General features: G+C 37.7%; 1 protein-coding gene across 3 annotated transcripts in view; it reads right to left on the bottom strand.

Moving 5' to 3' along the window:
- Window positions 1-21,545, bottom strand: part of PAQR3 (progestin and adipoQ receptor family member 3) — a 31,152-nt gene extending 9,607 nt beyond the window's left edge. Inside the window, exons 1-6 of one of the 3 annotated variants that reach the window (XM_015138442.3) lie at window positions 21,150-21,545; window positions 17,213-17,375; window positions 12,315-12,470; window positions 8,652-8,849; window positions 5,996-6,086; window positions 58-177 (exon numbers count right to left, since the gene is read on the bottom strand). In XM_015138442.3, coding sequence (XP_014993928.1) covers window positions 92-177; window positions 5,996-6,086; window positions 8,652-8,849; window positions 12,315-12,470; window positions 17,213-17,375; window positions 21,150-21,334 — 879 coding nt within the window. In that variant the 5' untranslated portion in view covers window positions 21,335-21,545 and the 3' untranslated portion in view covers window positions 58-91. 3 annotated transcript variants of the gene reach the window in all.
- Between the last annotated feature and the right edge of the window lie 597 nt (window positions 21,546-22,142).

The following is a 22,142-nucleotide window of genomic DNA, read 5'->3' as shown; positions in this document are numbered from 1 at the left end:
GGAATACGCTTTGCCCCTTGACATTTAATACAGGGCAAAGTATTATCTAGTAGGTACCTGCCAAATGGAGAGTTGTATAGTTTTATGGCAGTCAATCACAATCTTCAAATCGGATATTCTGTCCAGGTGGGATGCCATAAGATGTGACAGACATTCCCTGAATCTTCGTTCCTGATTCTAAAATATGATTTTAAAGCTGTTATGTATTACAAAGAATGACAAGCAGCACTTAAAAATATTTAGTAAACCCGGTTTATTTACATAATACATATTTTGTCATGCAGCTTACTGAATTGCAGTTAGTGTAATAACAAAAAAAGACAAGCACTGTCTTGCTATTTGAAAATGGCTTAATATAGAAAGATAATTGTTTCTTAAATGAGTTAACCACAACCATATAAATTGCGAGACAATTTAAAACAGCCATAGATAATTTTAAAATGTACTTGCAAAATCTGTAGGCAAAAGCTTTTATAGTTCACACATTGGTAAAATTAAAACCAGTCTTTTTTAGTACTGTAACTGGATAGTATATTTTAATCTTATTTTAATCTATAAAAACAAAAATAAATATACATCATTACAAGGCTCAGATTTGTAGACAACTTTAAAATATTTTTTAATGTTAACAATGTCTTCAAAATTTTACCAGTAGTGCTGTGCACACAGTAGGTGGTCATTAAATGCTGACTGACATACAGAAGTGTTTCTAGTTGACAGCAATCCACATTCATTCATTCATTCCCTACTTTATAATAAATACATCAAAGCAGTGAAAAAATGAGAGGATAACTTTCTTACAATATTTAACATTTTCATAAAAAGTTGAAATGTTTACACGGAACAATTTTCCTACAGAAAGACCTGTACACCCTTTAAATTCAAAGAAACACTGATTTAAAAACACAGTATGCTCTTTTTATGTATTAATTCAGATGGCAAGTATTAATTCATATACTAATACAGGGATTGCAAAAATTGAAATGATTCAATTTTTTTTATTTTGACAAAATTTTCTAATAAAAATGGCTCCACACCTAAAATAATGACTTTCCTCTCATTTTTAACTTAAGTATAACTACTCAGTGTCTTTTGTTTGGCCAAAATGACAAAATATCTATTTAAAGGCAATAAAATCATGTAAGCCAATAAGGGATGTTCTAGGAGAAATATATCCTCCTACTGTTGCACCAAAATCTTCTATCACTTAACATATGGATCAAAATTTTAACCTTATAAGGTAAAATAGCCATTTTCAAAGCAGGGTTCCATCATCACGATGGGTAAGACATGGTATTCCTTTACTGAGCCTCCTAGGGGGAAATTCTCTTTGCTGAGATACTAGCATGGGGAATTTATATTCCAAAAACACTACACTGGAAAAGAAACACAACATTTCACTGATGTATTAACTGAGGCACATTAAAGTGACTTTCCAAATATCGTATGTACAAAAGGCATTTTGGGAATAAGCTTCATCATCAATTAACATTTTTTCTGATATTCAGTAATTTTGCTGTTCTGAAAATACACCAATATTTAAAACAGCTCATGTCAACTCATTAAGAAACTTGGGTAATATTTTATATTCCAATAAACAATGTAAGTTTTTATGAATGTCTGCTTTAAGGGATTTAATGCATATGAAAGACCAAAGAATAAGAGGGCTACAATGTATGATAGGGCAGTGAGATCTATTTTTTTAAGTATATACAATAAAGAGAAAGTTTAATGCTTCAGGTCCAAATATTAAGTGTTTATCAAGATTCTGAGTTATCAATGCAATGCTAACACATGCAGAAACCAAGGACTAGAGCACAGGTGAATAAGCGTATTATCCAATGGGGTATCTGCATGACGTTGTTCTAAGGCTTAAGGTTCATTTCAGGGTCAAGACAGGGCCATCTAGATTCTATGGCCTTGAAAGTAGCACCCATAAAGCTGGGAACCCCCATCACTGGATATTCAGGACTAAAAATTCAGAGAGTTGAAAGCTCTGGAATTTTGGGATCAAAAACCTGCTGTAATCCACTCACAAGAATTCAGTTATTATATGGAATTAATATCTGGAATTAAAATGTTTAGGTGGCTAATGACTATGTTGTTTGATCACATAATTTGTCTAATCCTGTACTTAGTTTCTAATGTGATTCTTATCTGATAGAAAATGACATGTTCTTTTCCTCTTCTCAAACCTTCTCTCAACTTGCAGGAGAAGTTTAAAGCTTTTGTTCTGGAAAACTAAAATATCTAATGTTCTTAGGGAGAGAAGAACCTATAGCTAAAGGATATAATCTCCGAAGTGCCAGTTTCTCACAAATCATGTACTTAAAAGCTAGTGATTATTTAAAATCACTATCCTAGCTTGCATTAAGCATAGGCTGAAACAACCCTTGACTTGATTAGGCACTTAAACTTGGTAATTTACTGAAAATAGTTAAGCACATAGGATGACTCCATTTTCTAATGGAGATGAGCCCTTCCTAAGGAAATTAAGCTGGTGCTAAGTAAAATGAATCCTATTTCAACACTAGTTTCCCATTCATCATTGTTATTCAGATATTTCTTATGATTGCCAACTAATTTTCACTTTCTGTACAAGCAGCAAATTAGTAGTTTTAAGGGTTTTGTAAAGCAGCTATTACTACAGATCCTTAAGTATACTTTTTTCCCCCATTTTTATAAAGCGTTACTCAAAGAGGAAAAAGGGAAAACGAATGGGAATTTTAGAAATAGTGGGGTATACAATTCCCCATTATATATTGCTTAACAACTGAATTCACCAGGTGGCCATACCTAATTCACAAATGTGAAACATAGTCAGGACAAGGCTTGCTATGTCTGTACTGCATGACATACACTGTTGACTGATGCCACCAATATAACATCACTACTGCAAGGATATGCCATATTTGGTGGCTTGATCCGAGGTAGTTTAGTTGTCCTGGAAAGAAGGTAGAAAAAAAATAATATTGATTTCAATATGTTGACATTAAAGGAAAAATATATTTCTTGGAAGTATAGTTTAGCAGAAAAATTTTCATAGTCTCAGAGTGCCTAGAGACTAACTGGAGATCCAAACGTTTTTAAAAATGGATCAATTCATATTTGGGTCTAATTTTAAGGTTTTATTTATTAAGTACACAGGTAAACTTCAGAAATGCTCTTCCAAGTGTGTTTTCAAAATCTAACTTAATTTCAGGAATTTGACCTTATGCCTCCCATGTCTCACATCTGGCAGAACGAACAACAACAACAAATTATTGAGAGAGGCAAAAGAAACTAGATGTTAAAAATCATGGGGTGATTTAGGTATAAATCTGCGAGAAGCAGATATACTGTTGGGTTTAGATATAAACCTACTAGAAGCACTTTTTATTTCAAGCAGGCGTGCAAAGAAAAAGTGCTGACCTGAATCCTGTGCTCTCTAACTAATGGAATAATCTGCAGGATGTAATTAGTAATGGCTTAATTAACTCAGGTTATTTCATATACAACTTCAGAGAACAATTTAATCTCTTTGTGGTCAAATGTTAAATTCTAAGAAGATTAAACAATTAACATATGGAAAACTTCTTGATCTCTCTTAGCAAATAACAAAATACAGAGCTATAATAATTTCAATGTAAATAACATACTCATGGTACTTCTATGGTCATATAATGTAAATATTCTCTAACCTCTCTTTTTTCTTACCAATCAGTACAGTACATAGATTTTAAAGTGTATGTCAACAAGATTCTTAGCCTTTTTTGTACCATGGACTCTTTTGACAGTCTAGTGAAGCCTACAGACTCATTTTTTAAAAAACAAAATACAGCAAATATTGATTATCTAATACAACTATCAGAGATCCACTCAATTTTATCCACGCACCTTGGGGATCCTTGGACCCATCAAATGCCATTGTATTGTGTATACATTTTTAAACATTCGACCTGAGCTGAATGAAAGCTTTTAGGTTAAAATTTATTTTATTTCCCAGTGGCCAGCTCATACATGAGGACTTGCCAGAGATAGTTTCTAAGGCATTTGTACATGAACATTTGAGACTATCACTTTTCACTGTAAAGACTTCTAATTTTTTAGTTTCTGTATCTCCACTGCTCTTATGTACCCGAACTCAACATGTTCTGCTACATAGGGCACATTTTATGTCAAGTATGTCTTGGGGAAGGTTAAGTTACAACGAGTTTGATTGTTTATAGATGTTCTATATTAAACGACTGGTAACTCCTGATCTGAATATTTTAAGGCCTAAAACCCACTATGGTCATAATCACATAGAGAATTTTCATGGTTTGGTGTTCTACTTATCTATTATAAAGAAAATATAGAATTTTAAAAAGAATTACTAATAAAGTGATACAAAAATATGTTTTACCAGAATTGTTTTCTGAGGGAAATTCTGGCCCTGCCTGGAAGACGGGTGGTCTTCAATTCAGTGGCATGTCCTAGATCTGTTCCCAAATCCTCCTGTTTACAACTCAGGTTTTCCCCTGTATTTCCGTTCTTGTTTAAAGCTCAGTGGTGAAAAACCAAGTACACAGAGGAATGCCTGAGGATCCGTGGGATGCATTGTTTAGGCCAGGGTTTCTCACCCTTTCTTCTTCCCCAACACACGTGATGAGTGGGACAATCCCTTCTCTGATTCACCGTTGAAGTGATTCTTAACCCAGGAAGAAGAGGGGATAAATTTGCAGTTTAGATTTAAACTGCTCCCTGACTTTTAGCTCTCCAAACTGAAAAAAACATCAGTTTTATGCACTCTAAATGTTATTTCTGACCCATGCCAAAACTTACCTGGATTTGCGTCACTCTGTCTCTCACTAAACCACATATTTCACTTATAAGACCAGGGCTGGGGGACATAGTAATAACTGCTGTCATTTATTCAGTCCCTACTAATTGCTAGAAACCTGGTTACATGATATGTGCATTTTCTCATCTAATCCTCATTAAACTGTGTTATATGCATTTTTTCATCTACTCCTTACCATAACCCCAGGGGGGCGGAAAAAAGTATTTCCATGTTTTAGATAGGAAACTGGAGCTGAGAGCGCTTAAGTAACTTACTTAGCTCACGTAACTAGAAAGTGGTTGATGTGGGTCTTGAACCCAAGCAGTCTGACTCCAGAGCTAAAGTTCTCAAACAAGCAAATACAGGTTTTGGAGACTGTTGTTCACTCCACCCAGTGTCCTCTTATTTTCCATCTGAAAATATTTTCTTTGGAATGAAGAACAAAAAAATCTATTGGCTTGTGTATCTTGGAAACACAAAGACTCTTAACTTTCACTATTTTCTTCCTAGTGCTGGGTGCCAGGAAGCCTAAAGCCAGCTTTGTCACCATTATCTATTTTATAGACCCTTTTGATGTACATATTGTGAAGTGATCCTACACCTCACTTATTTTCACTATCTTTTTCTGGAAACATAAAGACTCTTAACTTTCACTATTTTCTTCCTAGTGCTGGGTGCCAGGAAGCCTAAAGCCAGGTTTGTTACCTTTATCTTTTTTATAGACCCCTTTGATGTACATATTGTGAAGTGATCCTACACCTCACTTCTTTTCAGTATCTTTTTCTTACTGTCCTTTGCTTCTTATTTCTTGCTTTATATAGCTCTGCATATATAAATTACTTTTAAACAACTAGCTGGCATATAAAGAAGTAAATGGTAGTTGACGGTGTTCTACTTTTTAAAAGAAATAGTGGTTGGGAGTCAGAAGACTCAAAAGTCTAATGTCAGCTTTGTCACTAGTTCATAACCACAAAACAGTGACAACTCCACCTACTGGACTCAACTCACATGGTCAGGATGAAAGGAAAAGTTGTGAAAGCCCTTTGAAAGTTTTAGGTAACGTTTGGAAAGAGAGGAATCATTTCCATAATCAATAGTATTAAAAAATGAAACTAAGTTTTGATGCTGTGATGCATACACCTTGGGCATATATTTAGGATAACAATACAAAACTGCTATAAAAGAGACACCTACCTGGAAAGTACCGCTCTGGGACTTTGGAAATGTAGAATAGGAAAGCAAGAAGAGCAATCATATACATCACAATTACACGGGGTGCAAAGTCCTGAAAAGCAAAACATGTTTTTTTACAGATCTTCCTGTTACTGAACTCCAGATTTATTACGAATCTAATAGTTGGATTTAAGATTGTTAAATCTGAATTGTTTTGCAGACTGTCTCCAATAATGAAACTTGTTCTCATATGCAGGAAGCAGTCTGCAAGAATGGAGCACAGAGAGTGCTCTAATGGTCAGGCTCCTAAAGGGGCTGGAGCTTTAACATGCTGAAGTTCCTAAGGGCACCCAACTCCATCTGCAACATAGGTATATGGGTAGAATGCATATGGAAATAGAGTTGGCAGGTAAATAAGCAAAGACACTGAAGAACAGGAACTTATGGCTGGAAAAGACCTAAGGGGTCTCCCCAAGACAGAAATCTGTTCCAATATCCCAGATAAATGGTCCTCTTGAATACTACTATATGAAGCACTTTGTCTCACTGCTGATACAGTATTGAAAAGACTTTCCTGGCCCTGAGAAAATCCAGCAAGCTATCCTTATACATACTGTTCCTAATACTGGTTATAAACTTAATTTACCAAGAACTCATTTAATAAGGACAGGCTGGGTGCATGGCCTATGCCTGTAATCCCACCACTTTGGGAGGCTTTGGCAGAAGGATCGCTTGAGGACAGGAGTTCAAAACTAGCCTGAGCAACACAGTAAGACCCCTCCCTCTAATTTTTTTTTTTTTTTTTTAAATTAGCTGAGGACAGGAGTTCAAAACTAGCCTGGGCAACATAGTAAGACCCCTCTCTCTACAAATTTTTTTTTTTTTTTTTAGCTGGGCATGGTGGTGCATGCCTATAGACCTAACTACTTAGGAGGCTGAGGTGCGACGGCTGCTTCAGCCAAGGAGTTTGAAGGCACTAGAGAGACTCTGTTTCAAAGAAATAAAAAATAAAGACAAATTTCTCCTTCCTCTTCAAATATGAGAATCATCATAACCCTCCCGAACTCCTATATTTTTCAGATTAATCAACCTCAGATTTCTCAAACATTCTAGAACACAATTTGATCCTGCCTCCCAAGATTAACCCTTCCAGAACTTTTTATCTTTGTTAAAGTGCCCGTCTTTCCATCTTTTTAAAAATTAGAGCTTATCAAACAATTCTGTGAAAGTTTCCCTTTGCTTCCTCACTGGAATGATCTGTGATCATATTAGGATTCCATCTTTGAAAACTATTATCTAAGCCATCTTTCCGTTTTAAGATTTCTGAATACAAAAAAAAAAAAAAATCCCTTTTTTTTCCTTAACTTCTCTAAAATTCACTGACTATTAGACCCATTAGGGTCTTATTCTTTTTGTCATTATAAGCTTAAAAGGAATGTGTTTATCACATCCAAAAATTTTGGTCACTTCTATGTCAACAATTATTCCAGTTGGAATTTATCTACAGTGGCAGTTCCCCATTCCATTTTCTTATTATAAGGGAATCAAAATTGTCAGAAAGATGTTTTCACAGATAGGAGGATTACTGATGTCCCTCATCACTACTGTCTCACCTTTCTCCCAATATCCTAATGTATGAAGACATCATTACCCTTGTCCTCAAATTGGCCAAGTGGCCACATTATATCACTCAATTGACTCTGTCACAGAACTTCCTTTCTTTTCAGCTGTATACCCAACTGTTTTCCACTATGCTGTTGCCAACTTCATGCAAATAAATGTAGGCCTACTAATGGTCTCTCCTCTTCTAATAAAATCTGCTTCTTTTGAATAAAACCCACCCTTAAAGTCACACATTCTAGAAAAAGGTACCATTGCAACGAGTATATGTGATTTCTGTCAGATTTCTTGGCGTATTTACTTGTATTAAAAATTCTCAAGTTTACTCTCTAGTGCATACATAGAGCATTTTTACAATGATCTCTAAGAATGTAAGTCTTATTTCAAATCCTTTTCTCAAGAATCCTGAGTGCTCACTGAGACTCTTCCTAATGCACATCAACTGTTCCCCCATAACACCTGATTCTAACAAAGAGCTTTTATTTCTCAATATATTGTCGTCAGTGGATTGAACATGCTTCCCTGGCTCCAGCTACCAATACAATGATGATTTCCAAATCTTTATTGCCAGTGTCAAACTCTAGCTAAAATCCCAGATCCTATCTCTACCTTTGGGTACCCCAAACTCATCGGGTCCAACATAAAATCCTTCCCAACTTCCCTTCACCCCCTAAAGATCAGCTGCTCCTATTTCTATACTTGTATTATCATTGGCATTATCACTGATCCAGCAGACAAAGCTAGAAACTTTGGAGTCCTCCTCCACAAATAAGGACTTGGGTATTTATATACTACGGGTAACAGAGAATAATAATGTATTCTTTTACAGAAAGACAACTCAGAGAAAAACAGTATTCAGATTTTACCTCAACTTCTGCAAGGTATGCTTATTTATATGGCTGTGAAAATTATGGCATCAATATGCAATTACAAATATGTTCTCAAATGACAAACATCCACCCACTTGGCTTGATTATACTACTTTACCCACAAAGAGTAAGATTGAAAGGCAAAAAAAAAAAAAAAAAGAGAAAAATATCAACTACACTCAACCTACCTGTACAATAGGAGCACCAATTCCTCCATTGAGCCAAACCCAGTGAAGAGTAGGAATCACTCCATATCCCGAAACAGAACAAAAGATGATAGAACGGAGCCTTTGCCATTGCTGCGTGAGGTAATTGGGATGAATCTGCGCAAAGAACACTGCCAGGATCATAGCAAGCACTGTGATCAAGTATACCTGACGCCAGTACTAGAATGAAAGGAAATCACAGTTTAATTCTGTTATTAACAATAAGGGAACTGAAAAAGTAATTTTGGCTTTTACACTACAAATTCCAAACTCTATTTACTTGGTATTTGCATTTCAAATTCAGATTATCTCCCTTCCTTAAAAAATATGTTCCATACAACTTTTAGGTTGGTCACAATGACAAACCAAATTCCAAAGTGAGCTGGTAAAAGACTACATTTATTCACACAATAGCATTTTCTGATTACCTATTACATGCCATGCACAGTTCAAGTCCTATAAAAGCAAAGATGACTATGACATGAACTCTCCCAGCAGTGAGCTCACAGACTATGGGAGGGGCAGACATGTCAACAAATGATTATAATCTTATGGTAGATACTGTAACTGAGGAACAGAACACTGCAGAACCACAGAAGAGGGAACAATTAACTTTACTTGGGATAGCTAAAAAATGCTTCATGGAGGAGATGACATCTAAGATTTTGTGGGAAGACAGAGCTCGTGAGGAAAGAGAACAGCAAACGCAGCAGGAAGTTTTGAGAAGAAAGGCTGAAAAGGCATACTGTTAGGCTAAATGTTTTGAACTTCACCACACTGGCATTGGAGGAACAGCAGAATTCTTTAAGAATAGGATGACACAGCTGTTTTTCAAACTGACTTATTAGAAAGACAACTCTGACATCAGTGTAGAAAATAGGTGACAGGAAACCAGCTAGAAAGATATTAGTTTAGTTTATTCAAAGAGAGAGTGGGGGCTTGGACTCCTGTTGAATAAAGTAGATGTGAGCGCCAGATTTAGGAGGCATTTTTGAAATAAGCTTAAGTCTTAATGGCTGACTGGATGTGTGAGAGGGTAGTAGAGGAAAGCTTGACTGTTTTTAGCCCGAAAGGCCACATAAATGGCTTCTATTAATGAAGCAAATGAACAAAGATGATCCAGGTTTGCTGTGTGTGTGATGGGGGAAGAGAACAGGGGCATGAGAGAGCACACACTTAGCTTAGGTTTGAAGGGCTTATGAGATATGTAGGTATTTAAATAAGCACTTAGCTGGTCTTAAAGTCAAAAGTCACATAAGACAAGAGTTCTTAATCTGGGCACCAAGGACTTTTTTGGGGCTATTAACTTCCTGAAATCAAATGTCAGATTGTTTGTTTAAGTGTGTGCCCAGAAGTACATTCTACTGGATCTAGGGTCCACAGTTTTCAATCTCATTCTGAAAGCAGCTGTGTTCCTTAAAAGGTAAAACAAGTCTTTTATAGGTCTACAGCAACTGAGTATTTGAAAATGATTAGAAACCAGATGGAAGAAAGCAATTTTTCAATGATCATGGACTGACTGTATCAGCTCCAGTAGTTCCCTTATCTGTTTAATCTATCTTGGACTTTTAGTTTTTCTGGTAAGAGATTTACAAAAAGTATCTCACTTTGATGTTTAGCAAGAGATAAAGGAAAACAGTTTCAGAGAAATACAGAATAAAATAAGCAAAAGAATTCAGATATTACACGGTTGTACTCACAAGCACCTGGTTATCAGTATGCTCTAATTTTTTAAAAACATATAAACCGTTTCATGCAAAATGGTTAAGTTATGAAAGCTGGGCAGAGCTAAAATCAAGTCAATTTACAACAAGGTTACCTGCATATATATTTAATTATGTGCTTGTGTTCCAAAGTGATTAGGCCTAAAAAGCAAATGGCTCACGTTTAAGCAGCTACAATTAATAATGTTCTTATGTATTGAAGTCAAATTTATGATTTTTCTCTTCACTAATTTTGACACCAGATATGTTGACAGTCTTCTCTGTCATTGTGTAGAGACAAAGGTCCTACTGAAAAATCCCAAGCAATCTGAGAAATTCCACACTGTGGCCAATCTTCCCAATAAGTGAAGGCTGAGGACTGTGCCTCAGAGTGGTCCCCAACCTTTCTGGCACCAGGGACTGGTTTTGTGGAAGATGATTTTTCCGTGGATCGTGGTGCGGGGAGGCAGGCAGAGATGGTTTCAGGATAATTCAAGTGCATTACATTTATTGTGCACTTTATTTCTATTATTACTACATTGTAATATATAATAATTATACAACTCACCATAATGTAGAATCACTGGGAGCCCTGGGCTTGTTTTCCTGCAACTAGACAGTCCCCATCTGGGGGTGATGGGAGACAGTGACAGATCATCAAGCATTAGATTGCACAACCTAAATCCTTTGCATGTGCAGTTCACAATAGGGTTTGTGCTGCTACGAGAATCTAATGCTGCTGCTGATCTGACAGAAGGCAGAGCTCAGGTGATAATGCGAGCCATGGGGAGTGGCTGTAAACACATATGAAACTTCCCTGGCTCACCAGCCCACTGCTTACCTCCTGCTGCATGGGCTGGTTCCTAACAGGCCACGGACAGGTTCTGGGGGTTGGTGACCCCCAGATATGTAGGGCACCTGCAGATACCTGCCTTAGAGCACCTGTTACATGGTGGGCCTTGGGCAGGACAGGCTCTATTCTTTGTGATTAGGACTAGAAATAACTAGTAGGTATACTGCTCCTGAGGGAGAAGCTCAGTCTTGGTTCTGAAAGGGAGGTAACTAAACGGGCAAAAGAAAAAACAAGAGTATGGTAGAAAAACAGGAAGAAAACAAAGTAGGGTGGAAGGGGACTTTCTGAAAGGGAGAACTTGAGATGTACTGACCCCATGGGAACATTCAGTTTGTCTTCTTGGCTGGAACATGAGGTGATAACTTAGGGTTCACTCCATAAGGTTTGGTTGGCCAATATTTTTAGGTCAGGTGCTGTATTATCTGATTACAGTGTTGCAAATGCTGCTTTGCACAAGGCAAAAACTGACTTTTGTGTGTACTTAGGGACAGAAAGCAGAGTTGATCCAGAACTCAGAAAAGACACATCTCACATTTGTTAAAGACACTCACTCCTATCTGGTCTGTCTTACAAGCCTACCCCAAACATAAGACTGAAGACAGGAAAACATATTTTAGAGAAGAATATGGGCTAATAAATGCAGACACATTTTCCTGTTTTTTTTTTTTTTTTTCACTGAGAGGAGAAAAAAGAAATGGAAAGCAGTAACCAACCTCATAATTTTACCAAGTGTGAATTTTAACTTCAGTTCTATAAACACACAAATAAAAGATAAATAATGTGAATATTTGAGGAACCATGCAGCCATATAGATTTAGTGAAAACATTAATAATTTAATGTCTACATTAAGTTTCAGAAAATAACTGTATATATATTTTCCAATAAAAAATTAGTAAAATAAGTATAGAACTGATAATAGATGTTAGAGATGACAGGGCCATTTTGAAAAATAAGTTTATGCTTATACGAAATTCTTCTACTTATTCTATAAGTTAATTATGTACTTATTAAGAAGTTCAAAAGAACCAAGGCAAGAAAACCCAAGACCTATACGAAAGGTAGAATGTAAAATGTTTCAATCTACTTACGTTATTACAATAAAATGCGTAAAATACTCCTGAGACATAGCAGCCCAGTATTCCAATAGAAATTCCTGCATAATCTAATGCCATCCATCTTCGACATGTTTTTTCTGACCGATGGCAGGAAAAAAGATGATAGCCCACAGAGCAGAGCATACAGACCTGTGAAAAATAAAAACAAATCTTAACAAAGTGACTAAAGAAACTAAAGCAACTTATGCATGATGTTCAGGGAAATAGTTAAAAGGCTAGGCTTTCAATTCAAACATTTATGGGCTTGGATTCTAGCTCTGTGCCTTACAGTAGAGCGAGCCATGTCATTACTCTAAAGCCTCAATTTCCTCATGGGTAATATGGAGATAATAATGAGAAAATTTAAAATAACTACATTAAAAAATGAAAATTATAAATAAATAGCACAGTAATGGGAAAGTTATACAATGTGAATGTTTTAAAACTATCATCTAAGGCTTATTTTGATCCATGAATTTGTTTTTAAAGAGTATTTACTATAGAAGCAATACATATCCCTAAAAAAATCAAAGAACATAAATATAAGCCACTCTTAATCTATTCCCCAGAGGTAGCCAGTGATAACATTTTTAATGTGTCTTTCCAGATATTTTCAATACATATGTCAAATACCTGTGATATATTAGTCTGTACACATGCACTCATTATATATATATATATATATATATATATACACACACACACACATATTTTAAAATTAAATGAAATCACACTATGCATTCTGTTCCACAATTGGCTTTTTCAGTTAAGAATTTTCATGTCTGTATGAGATTCACTGTATAGAGTTTACTTTTAATTTCTAAGGTAAACACAGCTTTATTGCCTTCAAGAAAAAACAGGCTGGTGTAGTAGTGGCTCATGCCTGTAATCCCAGCACTTTGGGAGGCCATGGTGTGAGGATTGCTTGAGCACAGGAGTTCGAGACCAGCCTGGGCAACATAGGAGGACCTCATTTCTACGACAAACAAACAAACAAAATTAGCTAGGCATGGTGGCATGCACCTGTGGTCCCAGCTACTTGGGAGGCTAAGGCAGGAGGATTACTTAAACTTGGGAGATCGAGGCTGCAGTGAGCCATGACTGCCCCACTATGCTCCAGCTTGGGTGACAGTGAGACCCTGTCTCAAAAAAAATAATAATTTAAAAAACAATCATGACTTGCTAACTTCATATGGTTGCCAAACTGAGAGTAAAGCTAATCTGATTCAATCAGCTGCTCTGATGATGAGGTGTCTATGGCAGAATGCCTTTCAGCCATCAAGCACCTGCCGTGTGTCATACATTGGAGGTGATACAGAATCACTGAATAGTACAGTAGCAAATCCTACTGTACTTCAGTGCAGAGCATAATTGGAAAAGGTGGGAGGATATTGACTCTGTGAGGGTACATGTGCATTTGGAGGGTGGGACTGGTGGGAAGAAAAGAGCATCAGAGAAGGGCTGTTCACCTGAGGTGGATTTTAAAAGTTGGGCTGGCATTCACCAAGGACATAAAAAAAGGTGTGCACATATTTACGGCTGGGGGGCAGAGATTAAGGAAAAGCATCATATTCTTTATAATATGATTATGACATGTCCTACACATTAATGGGTTTTAACTTCAATATTATGGGTATAATATGATATGCCTGAAAATTTTAAGTGCCCCCTTACAGAGGTGTGGACTAGAAGGGCTGAAACAGGAGGTTATAGGAATAGCCCTGGAGAGCACGTACTGAGACAGTGACAGTGGGGTGCAGGCAATGGGACAAACAAACAATATAAAGTAGGTACAACCGATAAACATTTTGTAAGCAATTGCTAAGGCAGTAACATGGTCATCCAGCTATTAATATTTTATATTCTGGTCATTAAACAAATCTAGTTACTATAGACTCAATATCAATATTCAGTAACAATGTACTTTGTCACAACTTCATTGCTTCATCAATTGTCTAAAATCCTTAATAGTCTATAGCTTTTTGGTTACTAAGCAACCAACCAGTAACTAACTCTAAGTTCATTATTTAAACGTAACTCTAAGAAGCCTGGTTATTTGTTTTCTCAGATTATCCTTGAGATTAAGCACCATAAATCAGGAGAGCATAAAAGCGTATATTTCTCACTGATGGGGAAACATCCCATTGCCACAATGTTGAATGACACAAGAGCAGGTCGCAAAATAGCAAGCAGGGATGACTGTAGCTTGGAAGTAGGTAGACAGGTAAGTGAGCAGGCAGGTAGGCAGGTGCAAGGTAGCTATGCATACACAAACATACACATTTGGGTTAAACTCATTGTTTAACGCAAATGTCCAATGTAGTTACCTCTGAAAAGTGGAATTTCAAGTGACGTTTTCTTCCATAAACTTCTGTTTGCCTAAATTTCTACATGATTATATCTTGTAGTAATAATTAGAAACAAAAATAAAGCTCACTTCATTGTGAAAAAGAAAATAAAAAGAGGAAAAAGAAAACTATGGTATCTAAGGGAAAAGTAAAATAGTGTTAACAGAAAACCCCAGATTTTAAAGTTAACCCATACCTAGTATGCCCTGTTTAAGAAGGAATATGTTATTCCTAGAGCTCCTTTAAAAATGGACTGAAAGATAATCTGGGAAATTGGGTATGTTTCAGTTATAATGGAAAGTTTCCTTCTATGGAGTATCTCACTCCATCAAGGTAGACAGATAATTACAGTGTTACATCCCACATCGAAGCTCCTTGGCATGATAACAAAATACCTAATGATTTGATCCCTGCCAATCTCTCCAGCCTTATCTTTCTCCATTTTCCTAGGTTTCAACCACAAAAACCAGTACCTGCAAGTCCAGAAAGTGCTAAGAAAGTGAGTCTTGCTTCTTTTTTCCTGCTTAAATGCCACCTCACTGTCTCTTCTGCACGCCTACAAGTGGCTTGACCTTTATACCAGGTTGGTTCTATTCAGCACTGTTCAGATACTAGCATAGTATCTGGATGTATATAGGATGCATTCAACAAATATTTGTTAACTGAATGTAAATGGATCAAATCTAGCAAAAGGCATTATTGTATTCTGACATTCTTCTCCAAAATACAAATACCCTGGAAGGTTCAAAGCCCCTGAATTACATTCTACTGTTCAGAATGTACTCTATTAATCTGATTGCGAGGAAAGCACTAAAGCATATAGAAGCATAGGAGTGAGAAAAATGTTATGTCTTTTAATATTAAATGTAAATCGTCTTTTAATATTAAATGTAAATCAATATTAATAAATATATTTATGGTTTACTACACTGTCCACTGACCCTAAGAATCTGAAAAACTCAGGTGAACAAGTTATAATTTGATAAGAAGTGGTCTTTTCAAGTAGGGAAGATGTGCTCATCTGTCTTGAGTAAGTTGTACAGCATATATTGTAACAATGATCATTGCACTAGCAATTAGGAGAACAGGATTTTACTGCCCTGCTGAATAATCCTGGGCAAGTCATGGTAATACTTTGGCTCTATTTCTTTATTGGAAATTGTTGTAATTATTTATCCTTTTAGTTTTGCAATGTATTGTTTTCTTACGTCAATACTGAAATTAATACACATTCTCTGAACTAACATCAGCTGTGGCAGGTGGTGAAGGCATAAAGAATAGGCCTCAGCATAAAGGAAAAGAGCAGGGATTCTCAAAGTAGATAATATGCATATAACTAACAAGAATAGAAGCCAGTTTTTACTTAATGATTATTAAGAGCATGTTAATCTATACTGAGATGCACCTAAAAATTTAAAAAGAAATTGATTCATTTACATTACAAAATTGGTTATGGATTGTAAGGGACATTTTGGCTGAAATCAGGGCAAAAATTAAACCTCAGAAAGAGTATATTTTTAAAAAATATTTGAAGGAAAAATAATTTTCTAATAACAGAAATAGGTTATGCTTTCCCTCAAAGAAAATTAAAATATTATTCCAAAAATTGGAATAATAAAAAAGGGGAAGAGAGATTTGTTTTGCTGTGTTTCTTGGCCATTTAAGTCCAAAGTTTAAACTTGAGTAAAGCGATGACACTCTGAAATAAAATGATACACAACGAAAGCGACATTTGTGCAGCTGAGTTATGAGGTTCACTTCTCAAACTCAGCAGCAACAGGCTAACTGCAGGGAATAGCTAGTCTGTGTCTGTCATGAGAAAGGGTGATAATAAGTTTTTCTTTTTATTTTTATGTTTTTCTATATTCTCTAAAGCAGAAAAAATTTCTGTTTTAAATGTCAATAGAACTATAGCCCACATTTGTTTTCTGTTTCAAAATTATCTGTTTGAAATCTACTAAATGTAACTTTTAAAGACATTTTTACAGGTTCCTGAAAAATGCCAGTGCTATGGAACTAACAAATATAGGAGGTAGAGAGGAAAATAAACTGAAAGTATTTGAAGCCAGGCCAGTGAGTTCAAAATAAATTAACATTAAAGCAACAGAGCAAAAAATCAATACCAGCAAAACAGGACAGTAAAATATAGTATGGAAATAACAAATACAAAAATCACAGATGCAAACAGGAAAGAGATGAGAAATCTTCCCCAACAAGTTTTAAGTAGACACTAGTGTTATATTTCAGCCAGCTAATAGAATGCAATCAAAGATTCCTACTTTTTTTATTAATCTTAAAGCAGAGGTGCCCAAAAAGAAGAGGAGAGAAACAAATTTTTCTCCATCTTTGTAATTTAATGGATTTCAAACATACTCTCATAAGAACAGACTATTTGGTGTTTATGTTATGAAAATCAATAAGCTGACCAACATGCCATTCCAGGGCTCTTTAAAGCAAGTGGTAGGTCCGAGGTAAGGTCACCTGACCAAGCCTGCCTGACAAAAAGTTCTCTTTACCAATAGCAGTATTTGTGAAATGACTTACCTGGAAGCAGAAAAGACAAATAGAACAAATTACAAAATCTTCTCTGGACGCACTTGCTGAAGGTAACACAGATGTCATGTCATATATTCCCAGGGTGAAGAAGAGAAAGAAACCCAGCAAATGACTCCAGATGTTTACTGTCTCATTAGATAAAATAAACAAACTGGAAAATAAACATACATGCAACTGAGATTCACATTGGTCAACTTACTGTCACATTCAAAGGTTAGGGACAATTTTGAGGTGTTACCTAATACTTGCTCCAAAGCTCTTACCCCACCTGTACCTTTCTAAATTTGATATATTATCTAATCAAATTATTCTAAGTTTTTCCACATTGCCAACAATCTTGGGACCATAGTTTTTTGGGTGCTCACCTCTATTATCATACTTACCATTTCCTTCTCTGTATTAAGAGATTTACATACAAATTCCATCTCATCTTCCAGCCTATCAACTCCCTAATGGTCAGTACCATTCGTCTTTATAACCCCACTGTTCACAATACCTTGCTCAGATTAGTCTAAAAACTAAAGGTCTTCAGGAATGAACATGCAGAGGAAATCTGGATGTTAGCTAGCATATTCTATCAATAATACGTATCTGAAAACCTGCTCAGTGCAAGGTTAGGCATGAACTTAGAATACTTTCCTGGAGCTCATTAAATACAAATGCAAAATTAAATGGACTTAACAGAAGCAAAATAAATATGTATTGATCCATTGGAAAGGTTCTTTAAGACAGGCATGCCAGAACAACTTTGCTGTGGATGTCTTAAAACCAGTCTAGTTTCCAGGTGGCTTAAGTTTCTCATTTTCAGAAACAACTGGACTTTACTTTTAATGTGGGTACTATGTGCCCTCTTTCAAAATGCTCTGGGCTAACTGGTCTTGGCAGCACAGGCTGGTACAGTGTGTACCACCCTGAGTCAAGAAGCTCACTGTCCCTACCCCACACAAGTCACTTAACCTCTCCGGGCTTCAGTTTCTTCATCTACACAGTAATGGAGCCACATTAGATGCTGCTGCAACTTTCTTCCAGCTCCTTTCTTACTTTTGGGAAATGGTTCTCCAGATGTGGAGAGGACTCATCTGATTATTTACTAAAAGGTGACATCATGACTAAAGATTAAAATACTACTCTTGCATTTGTCTGCAAAATCTAGTATTTTTGCTTAAATTTAGGTTTTTGGTCTTCACTGATTCAGAAATCCTTGACATATTGACATTGACATGTAACTCTAAATTTGTAGCAGTCACTGTGGTTCTCACGTTCTCATTTTTATAAGAAATGGAATTTCCTATTTATTTTGCTTCTCTTAAGTTCATTTCTTGTAAAAGCAAAAGCAAGAACCACAGTGACTGCTACAAATTTAGTTATATGTCAACACTTACTAGTAAGGATTTCTGAATCAGTGAAGGCCAGATACATGATGTATATAGCAAGGTGTCAAAACTATCAAATGATCATCAAGAATAAAATGAATCTTGGATCATGAATTTCAGGCTTTATCATGTACAAAGTGTAAAGACTATTTATAACTGGAGGAAGGGATGCACGAATGTGCTTGAAACATATAACTACAAGTTTGACAATCTTTTGACAATCTTTTGACAATCAATACTATGCTCTGCTTATTACTTCAGAACTTTTCTTTTCGTGAAATCCAGTATAACCTGACTAACTTAACCGAGGCGCAACCTCTCCATGTTCCCTGCAGCTAACAGTGGACTCGCAAAACTGCTATGACATACAAAACCTCCTCAGATTACATCCAAAATCTGTCCCAGTCACTCCTGAAAGTCAAAAGGAGAGAGGGCAAAGGCTGAACTTGGAGAAATTAAGGCTGGTGGGAAAGCAAGAACACCTCTAATAAAGAATCTACTCTTACTGTATGAAAAGTTAGGTGTTTCCTGCACAGTAGACACACCTGACAGCAGTAACTTAAGCATATCCTGAGAATGACCCTATATGAAAAACACACTTGAATGTGTTTACAATTGCAAGCATGGCCAACCCTTAGACTGATTCCTTATCTATGAGGAACATCTGAGCCCCTGTCCCTTCTCATGGAATGCTGACTGTACATGGGATGGAGGCCTTTTGTTTTGTAAATGAAGATTACCAGGTGGAGACCGTCAGGGGGAAGGGTGTTAAGTAAAATGCTATATAAACTGCATGCTTTCTGCAGGCGGCAGAGGTTCTCCCATTCAGGTCACTGCCACTGGACCTCTCTGTAAATTACCCTAGTAAAACCCTATGTCTTGTTTACTGGCTTTGGGTCTTTTCTTCTGTCTTTCGAATCTGGTGCCATCCTTATTGAAGTTAACAGGAGTCCAGCACCACATCTTCATATTCTGTTCAGTTTTAAAATCAATAATCATCTTCATTATCATCATCTGTCAGCTTCAAAATCATTGGTGATGACAACAATCAGCATTTATTGAGGGCTTATTAGGTTCCAGGCCATGTATAGCATTTCACACACAGAATCTAATTGAATCCTTTTTTACCTCTGGAAGCAGATACTGTGATTACCCTCATTTTTACATGTGGGTAAAATGAGGCTCAGTGAGGTTCCATTTTTGCTCCAGGTCTCAGAACTGTTAAGTGGCAGATCTGGATACTAAAGTCTTTAACTCAATAGCTCAAGAGCTAAGGCTCTATACTTAATTTTCCACTCCGTGAGATTTGGACCCTAACATCAGAATGCAGAGGACCACTGCTAGTTGGGTAGAAAATATTTAAGGCAATTCACTGCTTGCCCTATTCTTGTGGAACTCCAGATCCACAGCAGAACCCAGCTGTGTAATTTACTCATGTAACAGGAGGCATTGGGGAGGAAAACGGTAATTACGCTTCAAGTTGTGAATCCTAAGGGCCATCCATTCAAGCCAAGTAGGGATGACAGTGATGTCACCTTGTGACCATGAGTCACAGAAACACTTTCATGGCAGGACAAAAGGAAAGAAGGACAGGAAAAGATAATGCTGGAAAAATCAAGAATCAGACATGTGGTTGCCGCTTGAGCAACTCAACAGCCCACATTCTGGCACTAGGGTTTGCCACTACAGTGACCTGGAGCTAACCAACATCTGTATCTTAATTCTCCTAAAGCAGAGGTCCTGTATTTCAGTACAGGTAGTAAGTTTGGACAGTTACTCCAAGAACTAGAACAGTTATTTTTCAGTTTTGTTTTTTTTAAACACAGGTTTTCAAGAGACTGTGGTTTTAAAGGTTTAGAATGATAAAGAAATTTCCTTCTTAGAGATGCTTCTGTGGTGCTCTAGTGGAGACTCGGTACCCGTTATGGGCTCTCTTTACCACAGTGCTTTTCCTACACAGCATTTTTTTTCCACAATGGTTATTACGTAATTGTGTAATTATCTCTTTAATGTCTGTTACCCAGGCTACACCTTAGTAGCTTCATGAGAACAAGGGCCATGTTTGCTTTTTTTCTGCATGGGCTCCATAAGTATTTGCTACATGAATAAATCTTGGGCGTATATGTTAACTTGTTTCCTATGATACAGGCATTTTTCTGGCCCAAAGCTACTGAATTCCCAGAGGGTTGCTCTAAAAAGAAAGCAAGCTTAGGTATACACCGGGCAAATATGGCTCAGCCCGATTCCAACATATATCTCATTGAGCCGAATAAACCGAATAAAGGATGTAAAAGCCCTTTGTAAACAGCAAAGCGCCATAGGAGAGTTGTAATTATGATCACTGTTACTATCATGATTATTCCGTGGATCAAGTACCCCGGCCAGGTAAGGGGAGATAACGGGGGAGGAGAGGCGGTAAAAAGGGATGAAAAGGATGGGGCGGGGAGGAAATGATGGGCAAGCAGAAAGGCGGGGAAAGCAGAAGGGGGACCAGACAAAAAGGGTGTAGGTGAGAGAAGGGGACACTCCAGGCGGAGGCGGCCAGACCGTACCTTTTGATACACAGCCTGGACGGCAGGTAGGCCCGGTAGCCGTCGGTGATGTACGGGTTGTCCTTGAGGGACACGGGGATCTGCTCGTAGGTGTACAGGCGGATGCCACGGGGCACCAGGACCGGCCAGTACTGATAGCTGCCCAGCTCAATGTAATGCGCGCTCTTCAGCAGCTTCTGATGCATCGTTCCCGGTCGCCGCCGCTCCCTGGGTAGTGAGCTCCCCCAGGCCCCGCCTCCCCGGGGAGGGGGCTTTGCCGCTGGAGCCCCCGCCCCGGAGTCCGCGGACGCTGCGCGAGGTCCTACCGCGCCGCCGCTGCCCAGGGCCCGGCTCTGCGCTCACACCCGCCACTGCCGTCAGCGCCGCGGCGGACCCGGCGGCGTCGCAGCCTCCTCTGACGTCAGCGCGCCGCCGCGGCCCCGCCCCTCAGCCCTCGCTGGGAGGGGCAGGGGACTGGCGCGGGCCGGCGTGTGCTCCAGCGGGCTCTGGTGGCTGCCCGGGTGCCGGCGTCTCTGGCCCTGTGGTTTGGCGGCGCCCGGGGTGTTCGTTTGCTTGTGAGAAGAGCCGAAAGCACAGAGCTACAGGCGAATACAAGTGGACTTTTTTTCTTTTTCTGTTTTTTTATTAGAAGTAATAGTTGCTGCATTTTGAAAAACCAAGAGGAAAAGAGTTAACAGGAAGAAAAGTTCGAGGTAATTACCGTTTAGTTTATTGCTTGGAATTACACGCACTTAGTGTCAGAAGGGACTTTGAGGATTTCTAAGCTGAAGTCAGCTCTTAGCACGATAGTTGGAAAGAGAGGAAACCTGATGCACATGGAACATACACCAGCATCCAGCACATCCTGAGCCTTAAAGGAAAGCCCCCGCGCATTCAAAACTGCGACCCCGTTCAGCGTTATGTTCTCTGATCACAGTAGAATTAAACTAGAGTAACAAGAAAACTAGAAATCTCCACGCCTGGAATCTGAGCAATACACCAAATATTTCAAGG

The sequence above is a fragment of the Macaca mulatta genome, chromosome 5 (genome assembly GCF_049350105.2).
Source record: "Macaca mulatta isolate MMU2019108-1 chromosome 5, T2T-MMU8v2.0, whole genome shotgun sequence".
Taxonomy (NCBI): domain Eukaryota; kingdom Metazoa; phylum Chordata; class Mammalia; order Primates; family Cercopithecidae; genus Macaca; species Macaca mulatta.
This window is presented reverse-complemented; position numbering and strand designations above follow the sequence as displayed.